General features: G+C 35.8%; 1 protein-coding gene across 1 annotated transcript in view; it reads left to right on the top strand.

The window, feature by feature from the left end:
• ZNF804B (zinc finger protein 804B) overlaps nucleotides 1-20,613 on the top strand; it is a gene marked incomplete at both ends in the record, with an annotated part of 496,853 nt that extends 476,240 nt beyond the window's left edge. The window contains 2 exons of the mRNA XM_082662415.1: nucleotides 10,795-10,925; nucleotides 16,956-20,613. Coding sequence (XP_082518541.1) covers nucleotides 10,795-10,925; nucleotides 16,956-20,613 — 3,789 coding nt within the window. The remainder of the gene's footprint in view (nucleotides 1-10,794; nucleotides 10,926-16,955) is intronic.
• Between the last annotated feature and the right edge of the window lie 2,177 nt (nucleotides 20,614-22,790).

Consider the following 22,790-nt stretch of genomic DNA (forward strand, 5'->3'; position numbering starts at 1 on the left):
ATCCACCTCACTACAGATAACTCAGTTTCATTTCCTTTTATGGCTGAGTAATATTCCATTGTATATATGTGCCACATCTTCTTTATCCATTCATCTGTCGATGGACGCTTAGGTTGCTTCCGTGTCCTGGCTATTGTAAATAGAGCTGCAGTGAACACTGTGGTACATGACTCTTTTTGAATTATGGTTTTCTCATGGTGTATGCCCAGTACTGGGATTGCTGGGTCATATGGTAGTTCTATTTTTGGTTTTTTAAGGAACATCCATGCTGTTCTCCATAGTGGCTGTATGAATTTACATTCCTAACAAAAGTGCAAGAGGGTTCCATTTTCTCCACACCCTCTCCAGCATTTATTGTTTGTAGATTTTTTGATGATGGCCATTATGACTGGTATGAGGTGATACCTCATTGTAGTTTTGATTTGCTTTTCTCTAATGATTAGTGATGTTGAGCATCCTTTCATGTGTATGTTGACAATCTGTATATCTTCTATGGAGAAATGTCTGTTTAGGTCTACCACACATTTTTGTATTGGTTGTTTGTTTATTTGATATTGAGCTGGCTGCATGAACTGCTTGTATATTTTGGAGATTAATGCTTTGTCAGTTGCTTCATTTGCAAATATTTTCTCCAATTCTGAGGGCTGTCTTTTCACCTTGTTTATGGTTTCCTTTGCTGTGCAAAAGCTTTTAAGTTTCATTAGGTCCTATTTGTTTATTTTTGTTTTTATTTCCATTTCTCTAGGAGGTGGGTCAAAAAGGATCTTGCTGTGATTTATGTCATAGGGTGTTCGCCTATGTTTTCCTCTAAGAGTTTTATGGTGTCTGGCCATACATTTAGGTCTTTAATCCATTATGAGTTTATTGTTGTGTAGGTGTTAGGGAGTGTTCTAATTTCATTCTTTTACATGTAGCTGTCCAGTTTTCCCAGCATCAATTTTGAACAGGCTATCTTATCTCCATTGTATATTCTTGCCTCCTTTATCAAAGATCAGGTAACCATATGTGTGTGGATTTATCTCTGGGATTTCTATCCTATTCCATTGATCTATATTTCTGTTTTTGTGTCAGTACCATACTGTCTTGATTACTGTAGCTTTGTAGTATAGTCTGAAGTCTGGGAGCCTGATTCCTCCAGCTCCGTTTTTCTTTCTCAAGATTGATTTGGCTTTTCGGGATCTTTTGTGTTTGCATACAAATGTGAAATTTTTTGTTCTAGTTCTGTGAAAAATGCCATTGGTAGTTTGATAGGGATTACATTGAATCTGTAGGTTGCTTTGGATAGTATAGTCATTTTCACAATGTTGGTTCTTCCAACCCAAGAACATGGTATATCTCTTCATCTGTTTGTATCATCTCTAATTGTTTTTTTCAGTGTCTTACAGTTTTCTGCACACAGGTCTTTTGTCTCCTTAGGTAGCCTTATTCCTACATATTTCATTCTTTTTGTTGCAGTGGTAAATTGGAATATTTCCTTAATTTCTCTTTCAGATTTTTCATCATTAGTGTATAGGAATGCAAGAGATTTCTGTGCATTAATTTTGTATCCTGCTACTTTACCAAATTCATTGATTAGCTCTAGTAGTTTTCTGGTAGCATCTTTAGGATTCTCTATATGTACTACCATGTCATCTGCAAACAGTGACAGTTTTACTTCCTCTTTTCCAATTTGGATTCCTTTTATTTCTTTTTCTTCTCTGATTGCTGTGGCTAAAACTTCCAAAACTATGTTGAATAATAGTGGTGAGATTGGCAACCTCGTCTTGTTCCTGATCTTAGTAGAAATGGTTTGAGTGTTTCACCATTGAGAACAATGTTGGCTGTGGGTTTGTCATATATGGGCTTTATTAGGTTGAGGTAAGTTCCCTCTATGCCTACTTTCTGGAGGGTTTTTATCATAACTGGGTGTTGAATTTTGTTGAAAGCTTTTTCTGCATCTATTGAGATGATCATGGTTTTTCTCCTTCAGTTTTTTAATATGGTGTAGCACATTCATTGATTTACATATGTTGAAGAATCCTTGCATTCCTGGGATAAACCCCACTTGATCATAGTGTATGATCATTTTAATGTACTGTTGGATTCTGTTTGCTAGTATTTTGGTGAGAATTTTCGCATCTATGTTCATCATTGATATTGACCTGTAGTTTTCTTTTCTTGTGACATCATTGTCTGGTTTTTGTGTCAGGGTGATGGTGGCCTCATAGAATGAGTTTGGGAGTGTTCCTCCCTCTGCTATATTTTGGAAGAGTTTGAGGATAGGTGTTCAGTCTTCTTTAAATGTTTGATAGAATTCGCCTGTGAAGCTATCTGGTCCTGGGCTTTTGTTTGTCGGATGATTTTTAATCACAGTCTCAATTTCAGTGATTGTGATTGGTCAGTTTATATTTTCTGTTTCTTCCTAGTTCAGTCTCAGAAGGTTATGCTTTTCTAAGAATTTGTTCATTTCTTCCAGGTTGTTGATGTTATTGGCATACAGTTGCTTGTAGTAATCTCTCATGATCCTCTGTATTTCTGCAGTGTCAGTTGTTACTTCTCCTTTTTTATTTCCAGTTCTATTATTATGAGTCTTCTCCCTTTGTTTCTTGATGAGTCTGGCTAATGGTTTATCAATTTTGTTTATCTTCACAAAGAACCAGCATTTAGTTTTATTGATCTTTGCTCTTGTTTCCTTTATTTCTTTTTCTTTTATTTCTTATCTGATCATTATGATTTCTTTCCTTCTGCTAACTTTTGGGGTTTTTTTTGTTATTCTTTCTCTAAATGCTTTAGGTGTAAGATTAGGTTGTTTATTTGAGATTTTTCTTGTTTCTTAAGGTAGTATTGTATTGCTATAAACTTACTTCTTAGAACTGCTTTTGCTGCATCCCATAGGTTTTGGGTCATCGTGTTTTCATTGTCGTTTGTTTCTAGGTATTTTTTTATTTCCTCTTTGATTTCTTCAGTGATCTCTTGGTTATTTAGTAGTGTGTTGTTTAGCGTCCATGTGTTTGTATTTTTTACAGATTTTTTCCTACTACATAATTGATATGTAGTCTCATAGCATTGTGGTTACAAAAGATACTTGATACAATTTCAGTTTCCTTAAATTTCCCAAGGCTTGATTTGTGATCCAAGATATGATCTATCCTTGAGAATGTTCCATGAGCACTTGAGAAGAAAGTGTATTCTGTTGTTTTTGGATAGAATGTCCCATAAATATCAATTAAGTCCATTTTATTTAATGTATCATTTAAAGCTTGTGTTTCTTTCTTTACTTTCATTATGGATGATCTGTCCATTGGTGAAATTGAGGTGTTAAAGTCCCTTACTATGATTGTGTTACTGTCGATTTCCCCTTTTATGGCTGTTAGCATTTGCCTTATGTATTGAGGTGCTCCTATGTTGGGTGCAGAAATATTTCAATTGTTATATCTTCTTGGATTGATCCCTTGATCATTATGTAGTGTCCTTCTTTGTCTCTTGTATTAGTCTTTATTTTAAAGTCTCTTTTGTCTGATATGAGAATTGCTACTCCAGCTTTCTTTTGATTTCCATTTGCATGGAATATCTTTTTCCATCCCCTCACTTTCAGTCTATATGTGTCCCTAGGTCTGAAGTGGGTCTCTTGTAGACAGCATATATACAGGTCTTGTTTTTGTATCCATTCAGCCAGTCTGTGTCTTTTGGTTGGAGCATTTAATCCATTTACATTTAAGGTAGTTATTGATATGTTTGTTCCTATTACCATTTTCTTAATTGTTTTGGTTTTGTTATTGTAGGTCTTTTCCTTCTCTTGTGTTTCTTGCCTATAGCAGTTCCTTTAGCATTTGTTGTAAAGTTGGTTTGATGGTGCTGAATTCTCGTAGCTTTTGCTTGTATGTAAAGATTTTATTTTCTCCATGCAATCTGAATGAGATCCTTGCTGGGTTGAGTAACCTTGTTTGTAATTTTTTCCCTTTCATCACTTTAAATATGTCCTGCCAGTCCCTTCTGGCTTGCAGAGTTTCTGCTGAAAGGTTAGCTGTTAACCTTATGGGGATTCCCTTGTATGTTATTTGTTGCTTTTCCCTTGCTGCTTTTAATATTTTTTCTTTGTATTTAATTTTTGATAGTTTGATTAATATGTGTCTTGGTGTGTTTCTCCTTGGATTTATCCTGCATGGGACTCTCTGTGCTTCCTGGATTTAATTGACTATTTCCTTTCCCATATTAGGGTAGTTTTCAACTATAGTCTCTTCAAATATTTTCTCAGTCCCTTTCTTTTTCTCTTCTTCTTTTGGGACACCTATAATTCGAATGTTGGTGCATTTAGTGTTGTCCCAGACATCTGAGCCTGTCCTCAATTCTTTTCTTTCTTTTTTCTTTATTCTGCTCCGTGCTGGTTATTTCTACTATTTTATCTTCTAGGTCACTTATCCGTTCTTCTGCCTCAGTTATTCTGCTATTGTTTCCTTCCAGATAATTTTTAATTTCATTTATTTTGTTGTTCATCATTGTTTGTTTGCTCTTTAGTTCTTCTAGGTCCTTGTTAAACGTTTCTTGTATTTTCTCCATTCTGTTTCCAAGATTTTGGATCATCTTTACTGTCATTACTCTGAATTATTTTTCAGGTACACTGACTGTTTCCTCTTCATTTGTTTGGTCTGGTGGGTTTTTACCTTGCTCCTTCATGTGCTGTGTATTTCTCTCTCTTCTCATTTTGCATAAGTTACTGTGTTTGGGGTCTCCTTTATGTAGGCTGCAGGTTCATAGTTCCCATTGTTTTTCGTGTCTGCTCCCAGTGGGTAAGGTTGGTTCAGTGGGTGTGTAGGCTTCCTGGTGGAGCGGACTGGTACCTGTGTTCTGGTAGATGAATCTGGACCTTGTCTTTCTGGTGGGGAGGACTGTGCCTGGTGGTGTGCTTTGGCGTGTCTGTGAACTTATTTTGATTTTAGGCAGCCTTTCTGCTAATGGATAGGGTTGTGTTCCTGTCTTTCTAGTTTTTTGGCATGGGGTGTCCAGCACTGGAGCGTGCTGGTCATTGAGTGTAGCTGGGTGTTAGCATCGAGACGACAATCACTGGGAGCACTCTCACTGATTGATATTCCATGTAGCTGGGAGGTATCTGGTGGTCCAGTGTCCTGAGCTCGGCTGTCCCATCTAAGATGCTCATGCCTCACACCCGGCCAGAGCACAAAGACCCTGTCATTCACACAGCTCAGAAGAAAAGGGGGGTAAAAATAGAAAGAAAGAAAAAAATAAAATATTTAAAGTTATTAAAATTAAAAAAAAACATTATTAAATCTAAAAAAGTAATAAAGAAATAAGAAAGAAAGAAGAGAGTTACCAAACCAATAAAGAAAACCACCAAGGGTAACAAGCACTAAAATGCATAGTAGAAAAAGGAAAAAAAAAAAAAAAACGGACAGACAGAACCCTAAGACAAATGGTAAAAGCAACCTATATGCACAAAATCACACAGATAAGCATACACATACACACTCTCACAAAAAGGGAAAAAGAAAAAATTATATATATATTAAAAAAAAAGAAAGAGAGCAACTGAATCAATAAATAAATCCACCAGTGATGGTAAGTTCTAAGTACTAAACTAAGATAAAAATAAAACCAGAAACAGATTAGATGCAGAAAGCAAACCCCAAGTCTACAGTTGCTTCCTAAGTCCACCGCCTCAATTTTGGGATGATTCGTCGTCTATTCAGGTATTCCACAGATGCAGCGTACATCAAGTTGATTGTGGAGGTTTAATCCATTGCTCCTGAGGCTGCTTGGAGAGATTTCTTTTTCTCTTCTTTGTTCGCACAGCTCCCAGCGTTCAGCTTTGGATTTGGCCCTGCCTCCTCATATAGGTCCCCCTGTTGCATCTGTTCTTCACCCAGACAGGAGGGTGTTAAAGAAGTGGCTGATTAGGGGGCTCTGGCTCACTCAGGTCAGGGGGAGGGAGGGGTATGGAATGCAAGGCGAGCCTGCAGTGGCAGAGGCCTGCGTGACGTTGCAACAGCCTGAGGCACGTGTGTGTTCTCCTAGGGAAGTTGTCCCTGGGTCACGGGACCCTGGCAGTGGTGGGCTGCACAGGCTCCCAGAAGGGGAGGTGTGGATAGTGACCTGTGCTTGCACACAGGCTTCTTGGTGGCTGCAGCAGCAGCCTTAGCATTTCATGCCCATCTCTGCTGTCCGCGCTGATAGCCGTGGCTTACGCCCATCTCTGGAGCTCATTTAGGAGGTGCTCTGAATCCCCTTTCCTTGCACACGCAGAAACAATGGTCTCTTGTCTCTTAGGCAGTTCCAGACTTTTTCCCGGTCTCCGTTCCAGCTAGCTTTGGTTCACTACCCCCCTTCAGGCTGTGTTCATGCAGCCAACCCCAGTCCTCTCCCTGGGATCTGACCTCTGGATTCCGAACCTTAGCTCCCAGCCCCCACTCACCTCTGTGGGTGAGCAGACAAGCCTCTCAGACTGGTGGGTGCTGGTCAACAGCGATCCTCTATGCAGGAATCTCTCTGCTTTGCCCTCTGCACCGCTGTTGCTATGCTCTCCTCTGTGGCTCTGAAGCTTCCCCCCTGCCCACCCCCATCTCTGCCAAACTTTCCTAGTGTGTGGAAAGATTTCCTCCTTCACAGCTCCCTCTGAGAGGTGCAGGTCCCATCCCTATTCTTTTGTCTCTGTTTTTTCTTTTTTCTTTTACTCTACCTAGGTACGTGGGGAGTTTCTTGCCTTTTAGGAAGTCTGAGGTCTTCTGCCAGCGTTCAGTTGGTGTTTCGTAGGAGTTGTTCCACATGTAGATATATTTTTGATGTATTTGTGGGGAGGAAGGTGATCTCTATGTCTTACTACTTCACCATCTTGAGGGTTCTCCCCTCCATCTTTTTTTGACTAGTGTTGACATGATATATCTCTTTACATTTTTTTCTTTTAACTCATCATGTCTTTATTTTGAAGTTTGTTTTTATAGTCAATGTATAGTTGATCTTGCTTTTTTTTTTAATTGAAACTGTCATTCTGTACCTCTTAATTCCAGTGTTTAGACCATTTACATTTAATTTGGTTAGCGATATATTTAGATTTTGTGGTATTGCTATTTGTTTTATAATTGTCCCATCTATTTTAATTTCCTTTTTACTTTTTTATGCTTTCTTTCGGATTGAGTAAATTTAATTATTTTCTTTTATCTTCTTTGGTGTCCTATTGGCTGAAACACATTGTTTTGTTATTTAAATGGTTGCTGTAGGATATATAGTATATTTCTTTAACTTATCACAGTCTGCCTTCAATTGTTATTATATTATTTCATGCATAGAATAAGGCCTATCAATATTATATATCATTTCTCCTCTCTTGGGCTTTAAGCTATCATTGTCAAATATTTTATTTATAAATTTTTTATAAACACCAAAAAACATAGCTATTGTCTTTTTGTTAAACAGTCCAGATACGTTCAAATAATAAAGAATATGTCTTATTCATCATTATATTTACTATTTCTGGTGTTCATTCTTTTTGGTAGACACATATATCTACCTGTTAATATTTTCCTTTTCTTCAGTGATATTCTTTATTTCTTATCATGTGGGTGTGCTGCTGTTAAATTCTTTCAGCTTTTAATGTTTGAAATCATCTCTATTTCACCTTTTTTTTAAAAGGATATTTTCACTGGGTATAAAATTTTATTTTGAATAGTTTTCAATTTTCTTTCAGAAATTTCAAGTTGTTTCTCCATTGTATTCTCAATTGCCTTTTTCCAATGAGAATTCTTCTGCCATCCTAGTATTCATTCTTCTGTACAGAAATATATCTTTTCTCTCTGGATGCTTTTAAAATTTTTCATTTTTTTTCCTGGTTTTGAAAAATTTGATTATGTTGAGCCTTGGTGTAGTTGTCTTCATGTTACTTGTGCTTGAGGTTTTGGGGGCGGGGGTGGGAATCTGTGGATTTAGAGTTTTCAGAAAATTTGGAATATTTTCACCCATTATATTTGCAAATATTCCCTCCCCTTTCTTCAGAGACTCCAATCACGCAATTGTCCACTGTGTCTTTTCTACTTTTTGAATATATGGTATACAGTTATAACTGTCTTAATGCAGTGTTCTGCCAATTCTATCATCTGTGTCAGTTCTGTATTGGTTTTAGTTGGTTGACTTCCTCATTTTTGGCTGTGTTTTGGCACTTCTTTGCATGTCTAAAAATCTTTGATTGTATGTTGGATGTCATTAATTTTCCCTTGTTTGTGAATTTTTGTATTTTTAAAATATTCTTGGATTTGGTTCTGAAATGCAGTTATGTTACTTGGAATCAGATTTATACTTTTACTTCTTGATAAAATGATGAAAATCATTTGTTAGGCAAATGTAAAATAGTGTTCAATCTATGGCTAATTTTTCTCTAGTGAAGCAAGACTCCCTGAATTCTCTACTCAATGTCCCAAGAGCTTTTCTAATTTTGTTGGTAAGAGCAGGCACTCTTCCTGGTTCTATATGAATGCTAGGCATTGTTTCCTTTAGTTATTGCGGGTGGTTCTTTTCTTGGCCTGGAATATTTGCCTCACACACATGCACTGCTGATCAGTATGGTGAAATTTTGAAGGGCTCCCTCTGCAGATCTCTGGGGGGATTCCTCTGCATAGTCTTGAGCACTCAGCATGGGCCAAGCCAAGACTGTGGCTAGAGGTCTTCTTCCAGTTTTCTGTGTTCCTTAAAAGTATTTTAACTTTGCTGACTTCCTCAACACAGCAATGCTCCATCCCACCCCCCAATCTATCTTAACTTTTCCTGTGTGCTTCCAAAGCATCTTGTGTCCACTCCTGTTAGGAAACTCAATACTATCTTATAAAAGTATCTGTTCATTTGTCTGTCTCCCTTGAGGGAAAAATAGTTGATTTGTACATTTCTATATCCCTAGTACCTAGTAGGAGTTAACAGTATTTGCTGTTGGATGAATGAGACCAAATTCTCAATCATTTCTGTGACTCAGATATAGGAGTACAGTATTGGAATCTGAAAGGCTAATGAAAGAAACAGGTATACCTGGAAGTTTCAAACAGGATTCCAATAATGAGATTAAAGTATCAGGTATTGTGAGTAAATGAATCAGCTTCCTCTCCTAGGTGGTTCAGGTTTTATATACTAGTAATATCAAATATTAAATAAATATATTGTAGAGTATTTTATGTTCAAAAGTAACTGAGAGTTAAAAAAAAAAAAAAATCCCTCTCCTCTTCACCAAAGTAACCATGGTCTTTCTTTGATGCAGTTGAACTACATTCTCTGTGGGCTCCTAAATTATGTTGCATGATTTCCAAAAGGTCTTTACTCATAAGATAAGCCTTAACCCCAAGAACTAGATGATTGTGCACATGGGGGCTGAGGAAGTGTGAGTAGAAGGGTAGTAGAAATGCAAATTTTTATAAGCCTTTCTGTCTTCTGACCAAGGCTATACTTTAAGGTTTAGACCCTGTGCTGTTATCAGCTCTAGAGAATTGTTGATCCTTTTTTTTTTTTCTGACAACACATGGGCCATAATTTTATTTTTTGAAAACTTCTGGTTTTTAAAAGGCTCTGAAGCTTTTGTCAAAAACTGAGTTCAGGTTGATACTACTCTTCTCCCTGTGGCTGTTTCTAGTTCTGTGAAACGCTTGTTCTTTGTGCTCAGAATATTCTCTCTTTGAAAGAATACTCTGCCTCCTTCCTTAAATACTTAGTCTGGAAGCAGTTATTTGGCTATCATCTCCCCTGAGTATGTTCCCTTTCAAGAAGGAATCTAATGATTGTTAAAGGTCTTGGCACTTGTTCTATGGGTGGGGGAGGGGATAGTCTACTACAAAGGTATTATCTCACTTGATAGCTATGTAGTTTTTGTCATTCCTGGAAAACATGTTTTTATACTTGATTTGGGAAATAAAAGCAGATTAAACGGACACAGATTTCAGGTCGTTTAAAGTCACTTTATATGGGTTAAGAAAGGCTAATCTTCAAACATACTCTTAAATCAGGATTAAGACCCAAACTTCAAGATGCTCATTTGATTGTGGCTGTTTCTCAATTTGTTCAATATCATTAGGTGAGCTTAGTGACAGATTCTGAAGTAGAAATCTGAACAGGTAATGAGTAACATCCAATCTTCATGTAAGCCAATTGTTTTACAGAAAAGATTAATTAAAAGAAGTAGTAACTAAATTTAAATCAAGCAAGGCCAAGTCTCTATCCTGAGTTTAAATCCCTGACCCATTTTTTTCCTTCTGGATACAATACAGAAATTTGAATTGGATAAATATCTCCACCAGAAAAAAAATGAGTTAAGAATTGCATTTAGAACTTTGAACTAAATCTTTTCACAATAACAGATGTTCTTTACTGAAACAAGCTCATTTCACCCAGTGTATTTAATCACACCAATTTTCAGGAATGAGAGTAAATATGTTTTATAAGTGAGAGGGCTGGAGACAGTGCATGGAGGAAAGTGCATCCCATAACTTCCTCTCCCTTTATACACATTTATATATTGCACATTTTCCCCATTTATGTTTTCACAGGCACAGAGATGATTGCAAATACATACCCAGGGTGGTTCTTGTCAGGACTGGGGTCCAACATTGCAGCATATTTCTGCAGTGACTGTGACAAGCCTTGATAAATAACCCAGTTGACAACTAAATTTATCTTGGAGCAGAGAATAGAATTGATGGAGAAGTTGCTTTTACTCTCCCTATCCAAAAATTCACCTTTGTGCCCAGGACAAAGTTTAAAAAGGAAGTTTTTGGATGGAAAAAGATATATTACTTATTCATAGTGTCCTTTCTGTTTGTCTTCTTTTGTCCACAGAGACTGAAAGAATTAAAGCAACGTGAATTTGCTAGAAATGTAGCTTCCAAGTCATGGAAAGATGAAAAGAAACAAGAAAAAGCACTTAAGCGACTTCATCAGCTGGCTGAGTTAAGGCAACAGTCTGAATGGTAAGAATTAAAGGTGCCTAAGATGGTTCAAAACTCTCTTCAACTTCTGGGGAAATTTCAGTGATAAATTTACTTGGTTCACTATAGCAATGTAAACAAATTATAATTAATCAACAGATATATCTGAAGGCAAATGTTCCTAATAGTTAAAAGTCTATAAATTAATGACTTTGACATCTGGGTTTTTTCTTTCCCAATATTGTTAATGTGTTCTTTAATGAAATGATCCAAGAATGATTCTAATATACTAGCATTTATTCTATCCAGGTGATTAATATGGATCTATATATCTCTTTCTAATTATTTTGAGTTTTGTAATATTAATTTTGAAAACCATAAATAGCAATGCATCTTTTTGGGGAGGAACTAAATCTTCTGTGCATTCTTCTGCACACACCTGAAACTAGAATAAATGGCACTATCATTGTCTGGATGACAAACAAGATGTAATTAATGCAGTTAAATTTACCACACAGTGCCGTTTAAGTTGACAATTATAACAAGCATTATACTAATACATTCTTGTAGCTGAAAAATAGAAGTTTTACATGAGCTTAGAACTGCTGAACGTTTTGAAGTGAGGAGATTGTTACCTGGAACTCAATTACATTTGCAAATTGTGATTTGTGTTCATATGAATCATAATGTAGAACACTAATGTAGCTAATTAATGTAGTTGACAGCATTCTGGTGAATTGTAACACTTATAGCTCTGTGCCAGAATTTAAACTCCTATTGTTTAAATGAAAAACAATATACAGGACTTCCCTGGTGGTGCAGTGGTTAAGAATCTGCCTGCCAATGCAGGGGACACGGATTCGAGCCCTGGTCCAGGGAGATCCCACATGCTGCAGAATAACTAAGCCCGTGTGCCACAACTACTGAGCCTGTGCTCTAGAGCCCGTGAACCACAACTACTGAGCCTGCGTGCCACAACTACTGAAGCCCATTTGCCTAGAGCCCATGCTGTGCAACAAGAGAAGCCACCGCAATGAGAAGCCTGCCCACCACAACAAAGAGTAGTCCCTGCTTGCCGCAACTAGAGAAAGCCCACGTGCAGCAACAAAGGCCCAAAGTAGCCAAAAGTAAATAAATAAATTTATTAAAAAAAGAAAAAGAAAAACGATATACAATAAGCTTGGGAGTGAACAACTCAATTATATTAGCATAAAATATTAGACCTCATATTTACTTTTAAGAAAATATTTATTTTTTAGGATCAATTATGAGTAAAGACACAGTATTCAGCCTTCAAATATTCATGTATTTGCACCACTGTCTTAGAGTAATTTAATTTGCCTATAAAAATATACGAAAATATAATCATATTAAAAATAAATGAGAAATTTGGTATAAAGAAAAAATAAAGGTTGGAAGACCATGTGTCCAGAGGTGAGGTTAATACAAAAATGCATGCTCTTAGGGAGCATATGATCATAGAAACAGGACACATATCTGGTACTGAACTTTTTACTTGCCAACACAATGAAGATCTTAAAATATGTTATTCAAACACATTGTCAATAAGATATCAGACAGCCCTTGTCAAAACAGGACTTAGAAGGAAAAGTCTAATGGTTATTAGGTGGCATGCAGGAGAAAATTGAGGGAAGATATTTAATTCCCGGGTGATTAATTATGAGGTACAAAAAAAACTGAAAAAATAAGACAAGGCTTGCTATAGAGATACACACTTTAGATAGGTTCTTTAAGGCCACACAACGAAAAATCTGAGTAGCCTTAATGTAATTTTGGTTCATCTGTTACTATGCAAGTTGTCACACTTTGACATTTCTCCTTACTGATTCTGTATTTTCTTTTGGAAGAAATAGACAAAGGATCAGAGGAGCCTTAATGATGATGATAGTGATGGTGATGATGCTTTCATTTAGAAGTTCTAAGTCTGTAGATCTACCCATGAAGTGTCTTCCAAAGTAAAAGAAATTAACAGATATACTCTACTGGGGTTGAGCTGCCCTTTTAAAATCTTATCAGTTAAACAGACACAAACCTAGCCATATCCTCTATAGAGTAGGTAGGCTCTCTAAGTCCCAATCTGATCATATTGTTAGGGAAATGATGGGTATTCAGCTTTCCAGATACATAACTTGGAACTAGGCAAATTACTTCATTCTTTTTCTATCTCCAGGCAATTGTTCTCTCTGATTATGTAGCCTCATGGCCTAAGGGAAGTCACTTAATAGCATTATTAAATATTTTCATTTTGGCAGCTGAATTGACAAGTGGAAAAAAAAATCACCTGGGTTACTTCTTCCCTGGAAAACCTTTGTCCTTTATTCTCATAAAGAGGGCTTCTGAGTAAGATGCTACAGATAACAAGAAGGTTCTTCCATGGCCCTGTGGAGAAGAGAGGTGAATTTACTGGTAGTAAGAATATTTGAATCAGACTGATGAAAAAAATGACGGCAGAAAACTGTTAATGGATCTTGAAAAGGGCAGTCAACCTTGGTCAGCTCTTGGGTAGATCAACCCAACATGGTTCCTCAGCAAAACTAGTTCTTTTATTGGGGGAAGGGAGAGATTCACTCTGTTTGCAAACTTCTACTATGTGTAAGTCTAAGTATAGTGCATCTTGATATGGACATTTTTTCAAATTTTAAAAACTGTAGAACCATTGATTCTGAGAATATAAAGGTCTTTACATAAGAGCTGGGTAATGTGGGACATTAGGAAATTATATCACTTAAAGAAATCATGTTATTTTGATGTGCTTTGTTTCCTGTTTGGAAAATGTACTTCTTGAACAGGAGAGAATTAAATTGTGCATATGCTGAGTTACCAAGAACTAGAAGTTGGGGGGAACTATCAGAGTGGACAATCCATTAATAAGAACTAAAGGGCTAACTAATGTCATTTTAAAATTATAAATAAAAATAATTATGTAAAAAATACAGAAATAAATTAAATGTTCTAGAGGAGACAGTGAAATCATAAATGAGGGTATGACTATAAAGATTAAACCTTTAACTATGTCATAAGGCATAAACTTGAATTAAAATAATAGAATTTTAAATACCACAAAGATAGAAAACTAGGATTTTAAAAAATAATAAAAGTAAATTATATTTAAAATAGGGGTAGGGCCTTCCCTGGCGGTCCAGTGGTTAAGACTTTTCACTTCCGATGCAGGGGGCTTGGGTTTGATTCCTGGTCAGGGAGCTAAGATCCCCCATGCCTTGCAGTGTGGCCAAAAATAAAAAAAAAATTAAGATAGGGGAGATTAAAGTTTTCAAAGCAATGAGATAAAAGTTTAAAGCATAAAAATAAGAGGTATAAAATATTAATAATGAGGATAAAATGTTAAACTTGTGACAAAATATAATCATAAGTGTATATTGAACTGTAAAGTGAGAACAAGAATAAGGAAAAGGAGAGCAAAATGTAATACAAAAACAATAAGAGCAAAGAGGTTTAAAAATATTTGAAAGAATATAAAAGGAAGAAGCTTACACATATTAGAAAGATAAATGGTAAAAGGAAACAGCAATACAGGAAAGAATGTTTAGACTAACATAAATCAAAGCAAGAAAATTCACAAAACCCTGCCAGAATAATAAGCAAAAATATTATATTATTAAGGAAAAAATGGAATATAAAAATAGTCAAATATCTGCATCATAATGGAATCAGAAGCGGTAGAGTGATGATATACATACACCAGACTTTTGAAATAATTTTTGCTAAGTGTAGCACAGATAATATCAGATTGAAGTTGCTAGAGAAGGTAACTTAATGCAGATGTATTACTCCTACTTACTCCAAAGTAATGGAAAATATGGAAAAGAATCTTTTTGGCACTGAGGCAAAATTCAGTGCTGCAGATATTTCTAAACCTCATCCTTCTATCCACAGGCTACAGACACATTTTTAAAAGACCAATAACTATAGTAAACCTCTATGCTTCCTATTTCTCTTTATGTTTGAAAGAAATATCCAGTAATTTGTATACCATCTTAGAGTATTTCCATTTCTCATATTAAATATGCCTAAACACCCTCTCTAAAGAATGTAAAACATGATTCAAAAAAGAAGATTAATGTGATGAATAAGAGAAAAGCTTTCATTATGAAATAGTTACTGTAAGGAGCAGACGCTTTAAAATTTTTTCTGAAATTAGTTTTCCACAAGATTCAAAGGCGCACTACAGCTCTAAAGCTACAGACGTTATTAGTTCATGGAGAGAGGACAATCTGAAATTATGAAGGACTGGTGACTAAAATTATTGTTTGTAAATTAAAATTTGTATGGGTATAGTAAACAACATATTGGTCACTATAAAATATTGAATCCATAAAACGGAAATTAAAAACAAATTTTTTTTCTGAACCAGAACAAAAGACTAAAAATACTAGAGTACGAATATAAGTAGTAAGACTGAAAGATATATTCATGAGAGCAAATAAATTTAACTTATAAATTCTAGGATAAGAAACTAGGACAGGGAAGAAGAAATAATCAGAGACGTCAGAGAAGAAAATGTATCTGAGCTGAAGAAAGTTGAATTGAAAGTGCCCAGAAATACTGGCAAAAATTAACCAAAAGAGATCAATTTGTAAATATGACCTGGTAGTGTTATATAAATATAACACTTATGTGTGTGTATATATATATATATATACAAAATTTGTTGTATGTAATAAATATAACAAAATACATTATATATAAATAAAAAGGAAAATTTACAAAACCATATAAATACATGAGCAGATCTGTTTCAATACGAATGAAAGGAGACTAATTAAATATGTCTCTGTAATAGTAAACATATAAAGACAGTGAAGCAATGTACATGAAATTTGGTGGACAAAAGGAATATGACACCAGAGTTCTATGACAGTTGGCTGAATAGTTAAGTAAAGGCAATAAGAATCTCTCAGATGGAGGGCTAGGAAAGGACTCCTCCCCATTAGAATTTAAGCTACATATGGAAAAGATATCAGTTGTTTTAGTACTGTTTACTCAAGCAATAAATGACTGCATAAAAATGAAGTAAAATTTGAAAATAGAAAAAGGCCGACAAAACACATCCAAGAATATGAAAATAAGGAAAAGAAAGCCAACTCAAAGCAAACACGCAAAGCAGCTCAAAGCAAACCAGCTCAAAGCAAGAAAAAGGAAAAGAAAGCCAACTCAAAATGATGTGATTTGTATTGCTTTCCCTCCAATAAGATTTGTTTTGTCATAGGGGTTTCATAGATAGAACATTAGAGGCAATTTTAATCTGAAGAGTTTCATCTCTTGTATGTATGACTCTTTCCAGTTTTCTGACTGAATTACTAGTTAAGCTCAATAGAATGAATAATCTTTAAAGATCTGTTAAAAGATAAAACATGTATGCAAAAAAAAGATAGAAGAAAAATATTTTGGTGAGTAAGAAGCTAAAAAAAGGATTTCAGACTAATTGAAGATATTGAGATGGCATGTAAATGTGTATTACTTTCTTATAATTGATCAAATTAATGACAAATCATAAATAAAGAACTAAGCATCCTGTTTCAAAAGGAAACAAACATGAAAGAATTTTAAGACTGAGGAAACAAAAATTATAGAATGCTAGAACTTTAAACAAAAAAGCAAATAAAAGAGATAAGTTTATGCTTTGGAAGTGACTTTTAATTCCATTTTATTTCCTATTTAGGTGAAGGCACTGATTGGAGAACTCTTTGCAAAATAATGTTAAATCTGTATTCCAAAGAATTAGTAGGTTCTGGAGGACATAATGTGATGTAAATGCGATACTTTATTTTCTTTTGCAGCACTAGCATAAGATATTCACCTGCTATTCTTTTTTGCTAATTTCAAAAGAATCCACTTGAGATGCATTTTAGAAATAGCCACTATAAAACATAGATATACTGAGTTATATAAGCATAGTGAAATTGTTACATTACAATAGACATAGTTAATAAATAGTATCAGAACCCATCATCAAACACTATAAAATGTTCACATATAGGTAAGATTTCAAATCTGATGTCTTAATCATTTAAATATTTATTCTATTTACAGTGTTTCTGGAAATGGACCAGCATACAAAGCCCCCAGGGTAGCTATAGAAAAGCAACTCCAGCAAGGAATTTTCCCAGTTAAGAGTGGCAGAAAGGTATCGTGCATGAAGAGTGCTCTTCTCCTTAAAGGAAAGAATCTCTCCAGAAGCATTTCTGATAAACAGCAGTCCACCACACCAAATCAACACCAGTTACAAACGGACAGATGTTTGTTTGGAAATCAGGTACCACAAACACCCTCAAATCTTAGCAATGCAAATCACAGGACAGGAGTGTCATTTTCTTTTTCCAAAAAAGTGCATCTAAAATTAGAATCTTCAGCATCAGTTTTCAGCGAGAACACAGAAGAAACCCACGACTGTAACAAGTCACCCGTCTATAAAACAAAACAAACCACAGAGAAATGCATGCGCTGCAGGTTTGCAAATGAAGATACACACCTCACTAAGGAAAAAGATAGAAACATCTTATCAAGCCATCTGGAAAGTATTTTACACAATACCTTCTCCGTAAGTTCTGAAATTTTGCAAGACAAAAATGACTCTGTTGATGAAACACTAGAAGATTCGATTGGCATTCATGCTTCATTCAGTAAATCTAACATTCATCTTTCAGATGTGGATTTTACTCCTTCCAGCAGAGCAAAGGAAACTAGAAATACAGTGAGGAACACTTCAGAAAACCTCAATAATCACTCATGCCAAGCAAATGTTTCCTGCAGCCCACCAAACATTTACAAGCACAGTGATGCCAGGATATTTGAATGTTTGGATGAGCTTCCATCAATAGAGCCAAGTGAACAAAGCAGTACAGTTCATCTGAATCCCAACTCCAGAAAGGAGAAAAAAGAAAAATCATTAGATAAAATAGAAAGAGTTAGCAGAAATGTACAGAGTCTTGTGAGAGAGGCATATCCCCGTGATCTGAAGTCCAAACCACTGCCTTATCTCCACGTACAAAGCAAGGATGGCCATACCACTCTCCAATGGCCTACAGAACTGCTTCTCTTTACAAAAACAGAGCCCTGTATCTCTTATGGCTGCAACCCATTATATTTTGATTTTAAGCTTTCTCGAAACACAAAGGATGGCCATTATCCAGAGGACTTAAAAACAGAATTGCTGAAAGAGCCCTCAGAAATGAAGACTACAATGGAAAACCAAGTCTCAGGTTTAATTAAAGGCCAACAAAAACTGATCCAAGAAGATAATCCGTCTCTGAAACCAAAGATGATGTTAGCTAATCCAGATTGGGAGAATTTCCAGAGAAAATATAATTTGGGCTACAACAATTCTGAGCCCAGTGCGAGTGAACATAATTTTAGTGCAAGTGATTTGGAAATGAAAAATCCTGAAGTGCCTGCTTACCTTGATATGTCTCTAAAGAATTGTGTAAGAAAGAATAATAATAGTGATAATGAACTTAAGGAACCTTCAAGGGCCCATTGGCAAAGCTGTCAAAGGGCAATTCTAAATGATGCAAATGAAGGCCTATCTTTTTCTCCTTATATCTCCAGGACTAAAAAACATAAACTGATTTCCTGTGATCCTCATTTGGATTTTGAAGATGGGAATAAATTCACTTGGAATTCTAGTCCTTACACAGTAGGGGGCCACAGTGACCATGGGAAGGACTTCAGTGTAATTTTGAATAGTAACCACATCAGTATGACCAGCAGGGTTTCTGGATGTGGAAAAGCAAGTTACAAGAGAAGTTCTCCAAAGGTGTCTCTGAGTACATGTTCTAGCCCTTCAGACACATCCCCTGGCAGTACATCCAGCTTGAGAAGTACTTGTTCAAAGCATAGGTCCAGTAGTCATGGTAGAGGTAACTTGCTCTACTTTTGTAAAAGAGAACACAACTCAGTCGAAAGGCACAAACGGAAACGCCGAAAGCACAGCTGTCTCTTCTTATCTGATGAGCTAGCAAAGAGTGACTGCCCACAGTCTGAAACCCAGAGTGACAGGGGCTGCAAGTTGTGGGAATCAGTTAAAAATGAAAAATATTCAAAACATGGTTATGGTCACTGCAGAGAAAAATATAAACTGGGCAAAAAACAATTTTCAGGGTCAAAATCCAAGAGAATCACCCGTTGTGATTCTAGCTCACGGTTTTCTTGTGCTGGAAACAGTGAAAATCCACCTAATTGCCAGGGACCTCAGCACAGCAGATTGGGCTCTTACTCAAGAGACAAAATGTATTACTTAAATAAAAGTGAAAGAAGTCAACAGTCTTTGGATAGCCCTCATATTTGTGATCTGGAAAAAGTAAAACCCATGCAATGTAACTCTGGGAATATCAGCTGTCTTCTAAAGAACTGTTCAAGCAGCCCTTCAGAAACCACAGAGTTGAACACTGTAGAAGGAGAGAGGACTCCCCTGACAGCCAAAGGTCTTTTAGAAAGAGTACAAGCCAAGAAATGTCAGGAACAATCAACTCATTTTGAGGTCTCTTCAAACAGCTGTAAAAATGAATCGGAGGCTCCTTCACAAATCCCATGCACAGTGCAATTTACACCACCAGGCTGTAACAGACATGCATTGCCTTTGTCTGAAAAACTACAGAACACAAGTAGAAGAAGAAAGGATAAAGGTAGTGCAATGCAAAGAACTATTGACAAAGACAAAGTCAAAAATTCCCAGACAAATGATTTTACTGTTTTAGTAGACACTGATTGTGATGATCATCTTTCTAAAGGTATAATTCACGTAGTAGCAGAGTCTCAGTTACCAAACATGAAAAAGTATCCAACAACAAAAGAACAATCAGAGTCATTAATTAGTGAAGTCCAACCTTTTATTCAAAGCTGTGACCCAGTACCAAAAGATTTCCCTGGTGCTTTCTCATCTAATAGATATACTGGTGTTACTGATTCAACAGAGACCAAAGAGGACCAAATAAATCTAGACTTACAGGATGTAAGCATGCATATGAATCAGGTAGAGGGGAATATAAACTCTTACTATGACAGAACTATGCAGAAGCATGACAAAGTAGCAGATGACTTAGAAGTGTGTCATAAATCTCTCTCTCCCCCATTAATTCAACAGCCCATAACATTTTCACCTGATGAAATAGACAAATATAAGCTCCTACAGCTACAAGCCCAGCAGCATATGCAGAAACAGCTCCTGTCAAAGCATCTTCGAGTTGTGCCTGCTGCAGGGCCCACTGCCTTCTCTCCAGCCTCTGCTATACAGACAGTTCCAGGTCACCAGCAGGCTTCTCTCACCACCATCCACCACACGTTCCTGCAGCATTTTGTTTCTGCTTCCATAAATGCCCACAGCAGTCACCTCCCTATAGCTCATCTGCATCCTCTTTCCCAGCCACATTTTAATCCATTCGCATTTTCAACTCTGACTCCAACCATCATCCCTGCACACCCCACTTTCTTAGCGGGTCATCCCCTGCACTTGGTCACTGCTGCTCCCTGCCACCCATCTCACATAACACTTCAGCCCCTGCCCCCTGCAGCATTTATCCCCACATTGTTTGGCCCTCACTTCAACCCGGCCACAACTTCTATCATCCACTTGAATCCTTTAATTCAACCACTGTTTCAAGGTCAAGATCTTTGCCATCATTCTTGCTCCAGTCAGATGCAACCATTAAATGGAGTGAAAGAGGCCTTAAATGTGTCAGCTCACTTGAACTAACAGGTGTTAAAGCCCCTCTTCTGGATAAATAAAACAAATTGTCACTACCTACAAAATTATGTATTTAAAGTGGTCTGATTATTATAAGATTTAAAATAGTGGTACCAATGCAAAATGTGACCAATATAGAAATATGAACTGAATTGCCAATGTTGAAATACAAGCATTTTAAGGATTTCTTTTAATTTGCAAAAATAATTGGACACATTTAAAGTAGTTTGATGGCAAGGTAGAGGGAAACGTGTTAAAGATATTTTTGAATGAGTTCTCACATAATGTTATAAAAAATAGAAAAAAGTTAGGCAGATCATTAATATTACAAAGAAAATTAAATGAAACATAATACTCTATCTTCTAGGTGTTCGTTGAACGAGTGAACAAGTGAATGAATGAATGCATATTTGGTTTTATTTATCAGGTAATAATAAAAGGTCAGTGAAAGAAAATTATGTGTTAAAAATTGTTCGTATGGTTCACTGTCGACTAACCTTTCAATCAATACAATGTTTCAACCAATATAAACTATATTTTCATAGGAAATAAGAGATGGCAAGAAATTTTCTGACTAATTCAAATTGAAAACTACTCTTCAATGCAAAACAGTCTTATGCAGATTGTATGGCTGAGTTTCTGTGGAAGATTGAATTAACTTCATTTCACACACTTCTATGTCAAGAGCGTTTTGTAATTGTAAGAATCACCAACATCTAAAATTAATAATGTTTAATTTTTGTATAAGAAAACATATAAACTATCATTAGTATTTGATAATGCAAAATAAAAAAATAAAGTATACTCAGAGTAATATTTTGTATATATTGGTCTAACTTTCAAATATTATTGGGGCTAAAATGTTAAGTTTTCTTTATTCTCCTACTCAGAAATCTATGTTCAGCCAACATATGTATAACTGGAGAGGTAAAGCTTTGGAAATGTCAAAAATTTTACATGATATTTATTGAGAAAAATCTTAAAAGTATTCAGTGTATTTTGTTCAATTTTACTAGATATTTATAAAATACCATGAATGATGATGAATAAAATCACCATTCCTATAATTTTGCAAATGATTTTAAACATTCATCCAACATGTTTTCTGACCCACAGAATTTGCATTTCTTATATATGTATTTCTCAGTGGCCCTCCAGTTAAGTTTATTATTTTATATTCTTAAAAGAAAGAAAACTTGTGTGGCTGAACATTCCCCATAAGCATGGGTTTCAGAGAAAGTCAAATTAAACAAAAATAGAGGTAATCAGTCATCACTACTGTGTGTATGATGATGCAAACTCCTCTACCACTAGAAGATGAGAAGGATGGCTTATACAGCCTTGGCTTCACAGGAATGAGAGCTGTACTTACTGAAGGCCTACTGTACACCAAGATAGGTTGAGCACTAAGGCCTCATTATCTCATTTACTCTTCACAAATGTATTGGTATTTTGAGATCAGTATTATCATTCCTCTGTACAGATGAGGAAAATGAAGTTAAAAGGTTAAGTTCTTAACACTTGAAAACAGTAGGAAAGGACATCTTTGATGCTGGTGAGGGAGAGATGAAGAGAGAAGAGAGAGAGAGAGAATAAAGTGAATTAAAAACTTTAACATAAACAACGTAGTTTCCTAGATATCACCAGAAACTTGTGGGATGGAAATTTTGACTGGAGTATGGCAGTGAAAGAGCCTAGCTTATCTAAAAGGAATAGAAAAATGGAAACAAGGCATCAAATAGCAAGAAATTCTATACTTGTGTAGAACTCCATAAAAGTGATTATAAAAGAACATTGATAAACATTGAGTGGATCCAAAAAAAATGAAATAAATGGAATATTTCTTAAAAAAAAAAGATGACAAATGGCCCAGCACATAAAAGGAAAAGTAACGTGGATGACTGTTTCCTAAAACGGATTACAAAGCTGATGTAGCGCCAAGAGAGAGTAATTATGAGAATTCACTAGAAGTCTTATTATGAAAAAGACAGCACCTGGTTAATATTTATAATTCTCTTGGTGACAATTTAACCTCTCAGTAGGTTAGAATAGAGAACCTCTACTGGGCACTTAATTTTGACTAACAAGGATAGATTGATATGAATTGACGGCATGGAAATGACTATCTTGTATTATCAGCAATGAAAATGTTCACTGGATATACTTACTGTCTTGGACTAAGGGAA

This window comes from Grampus griseus, assembly GCF_964374135.1.
Source record: "Grampus griseus genome assembly, chromosome: 9".
Classification (NCBI taxonomy): domain Eukaryota; kingdom Metazoa; phylum Chordata; class Mammalia; order Artiodactyla; family Delphinidae; genus Grampus; species Grampus griseus.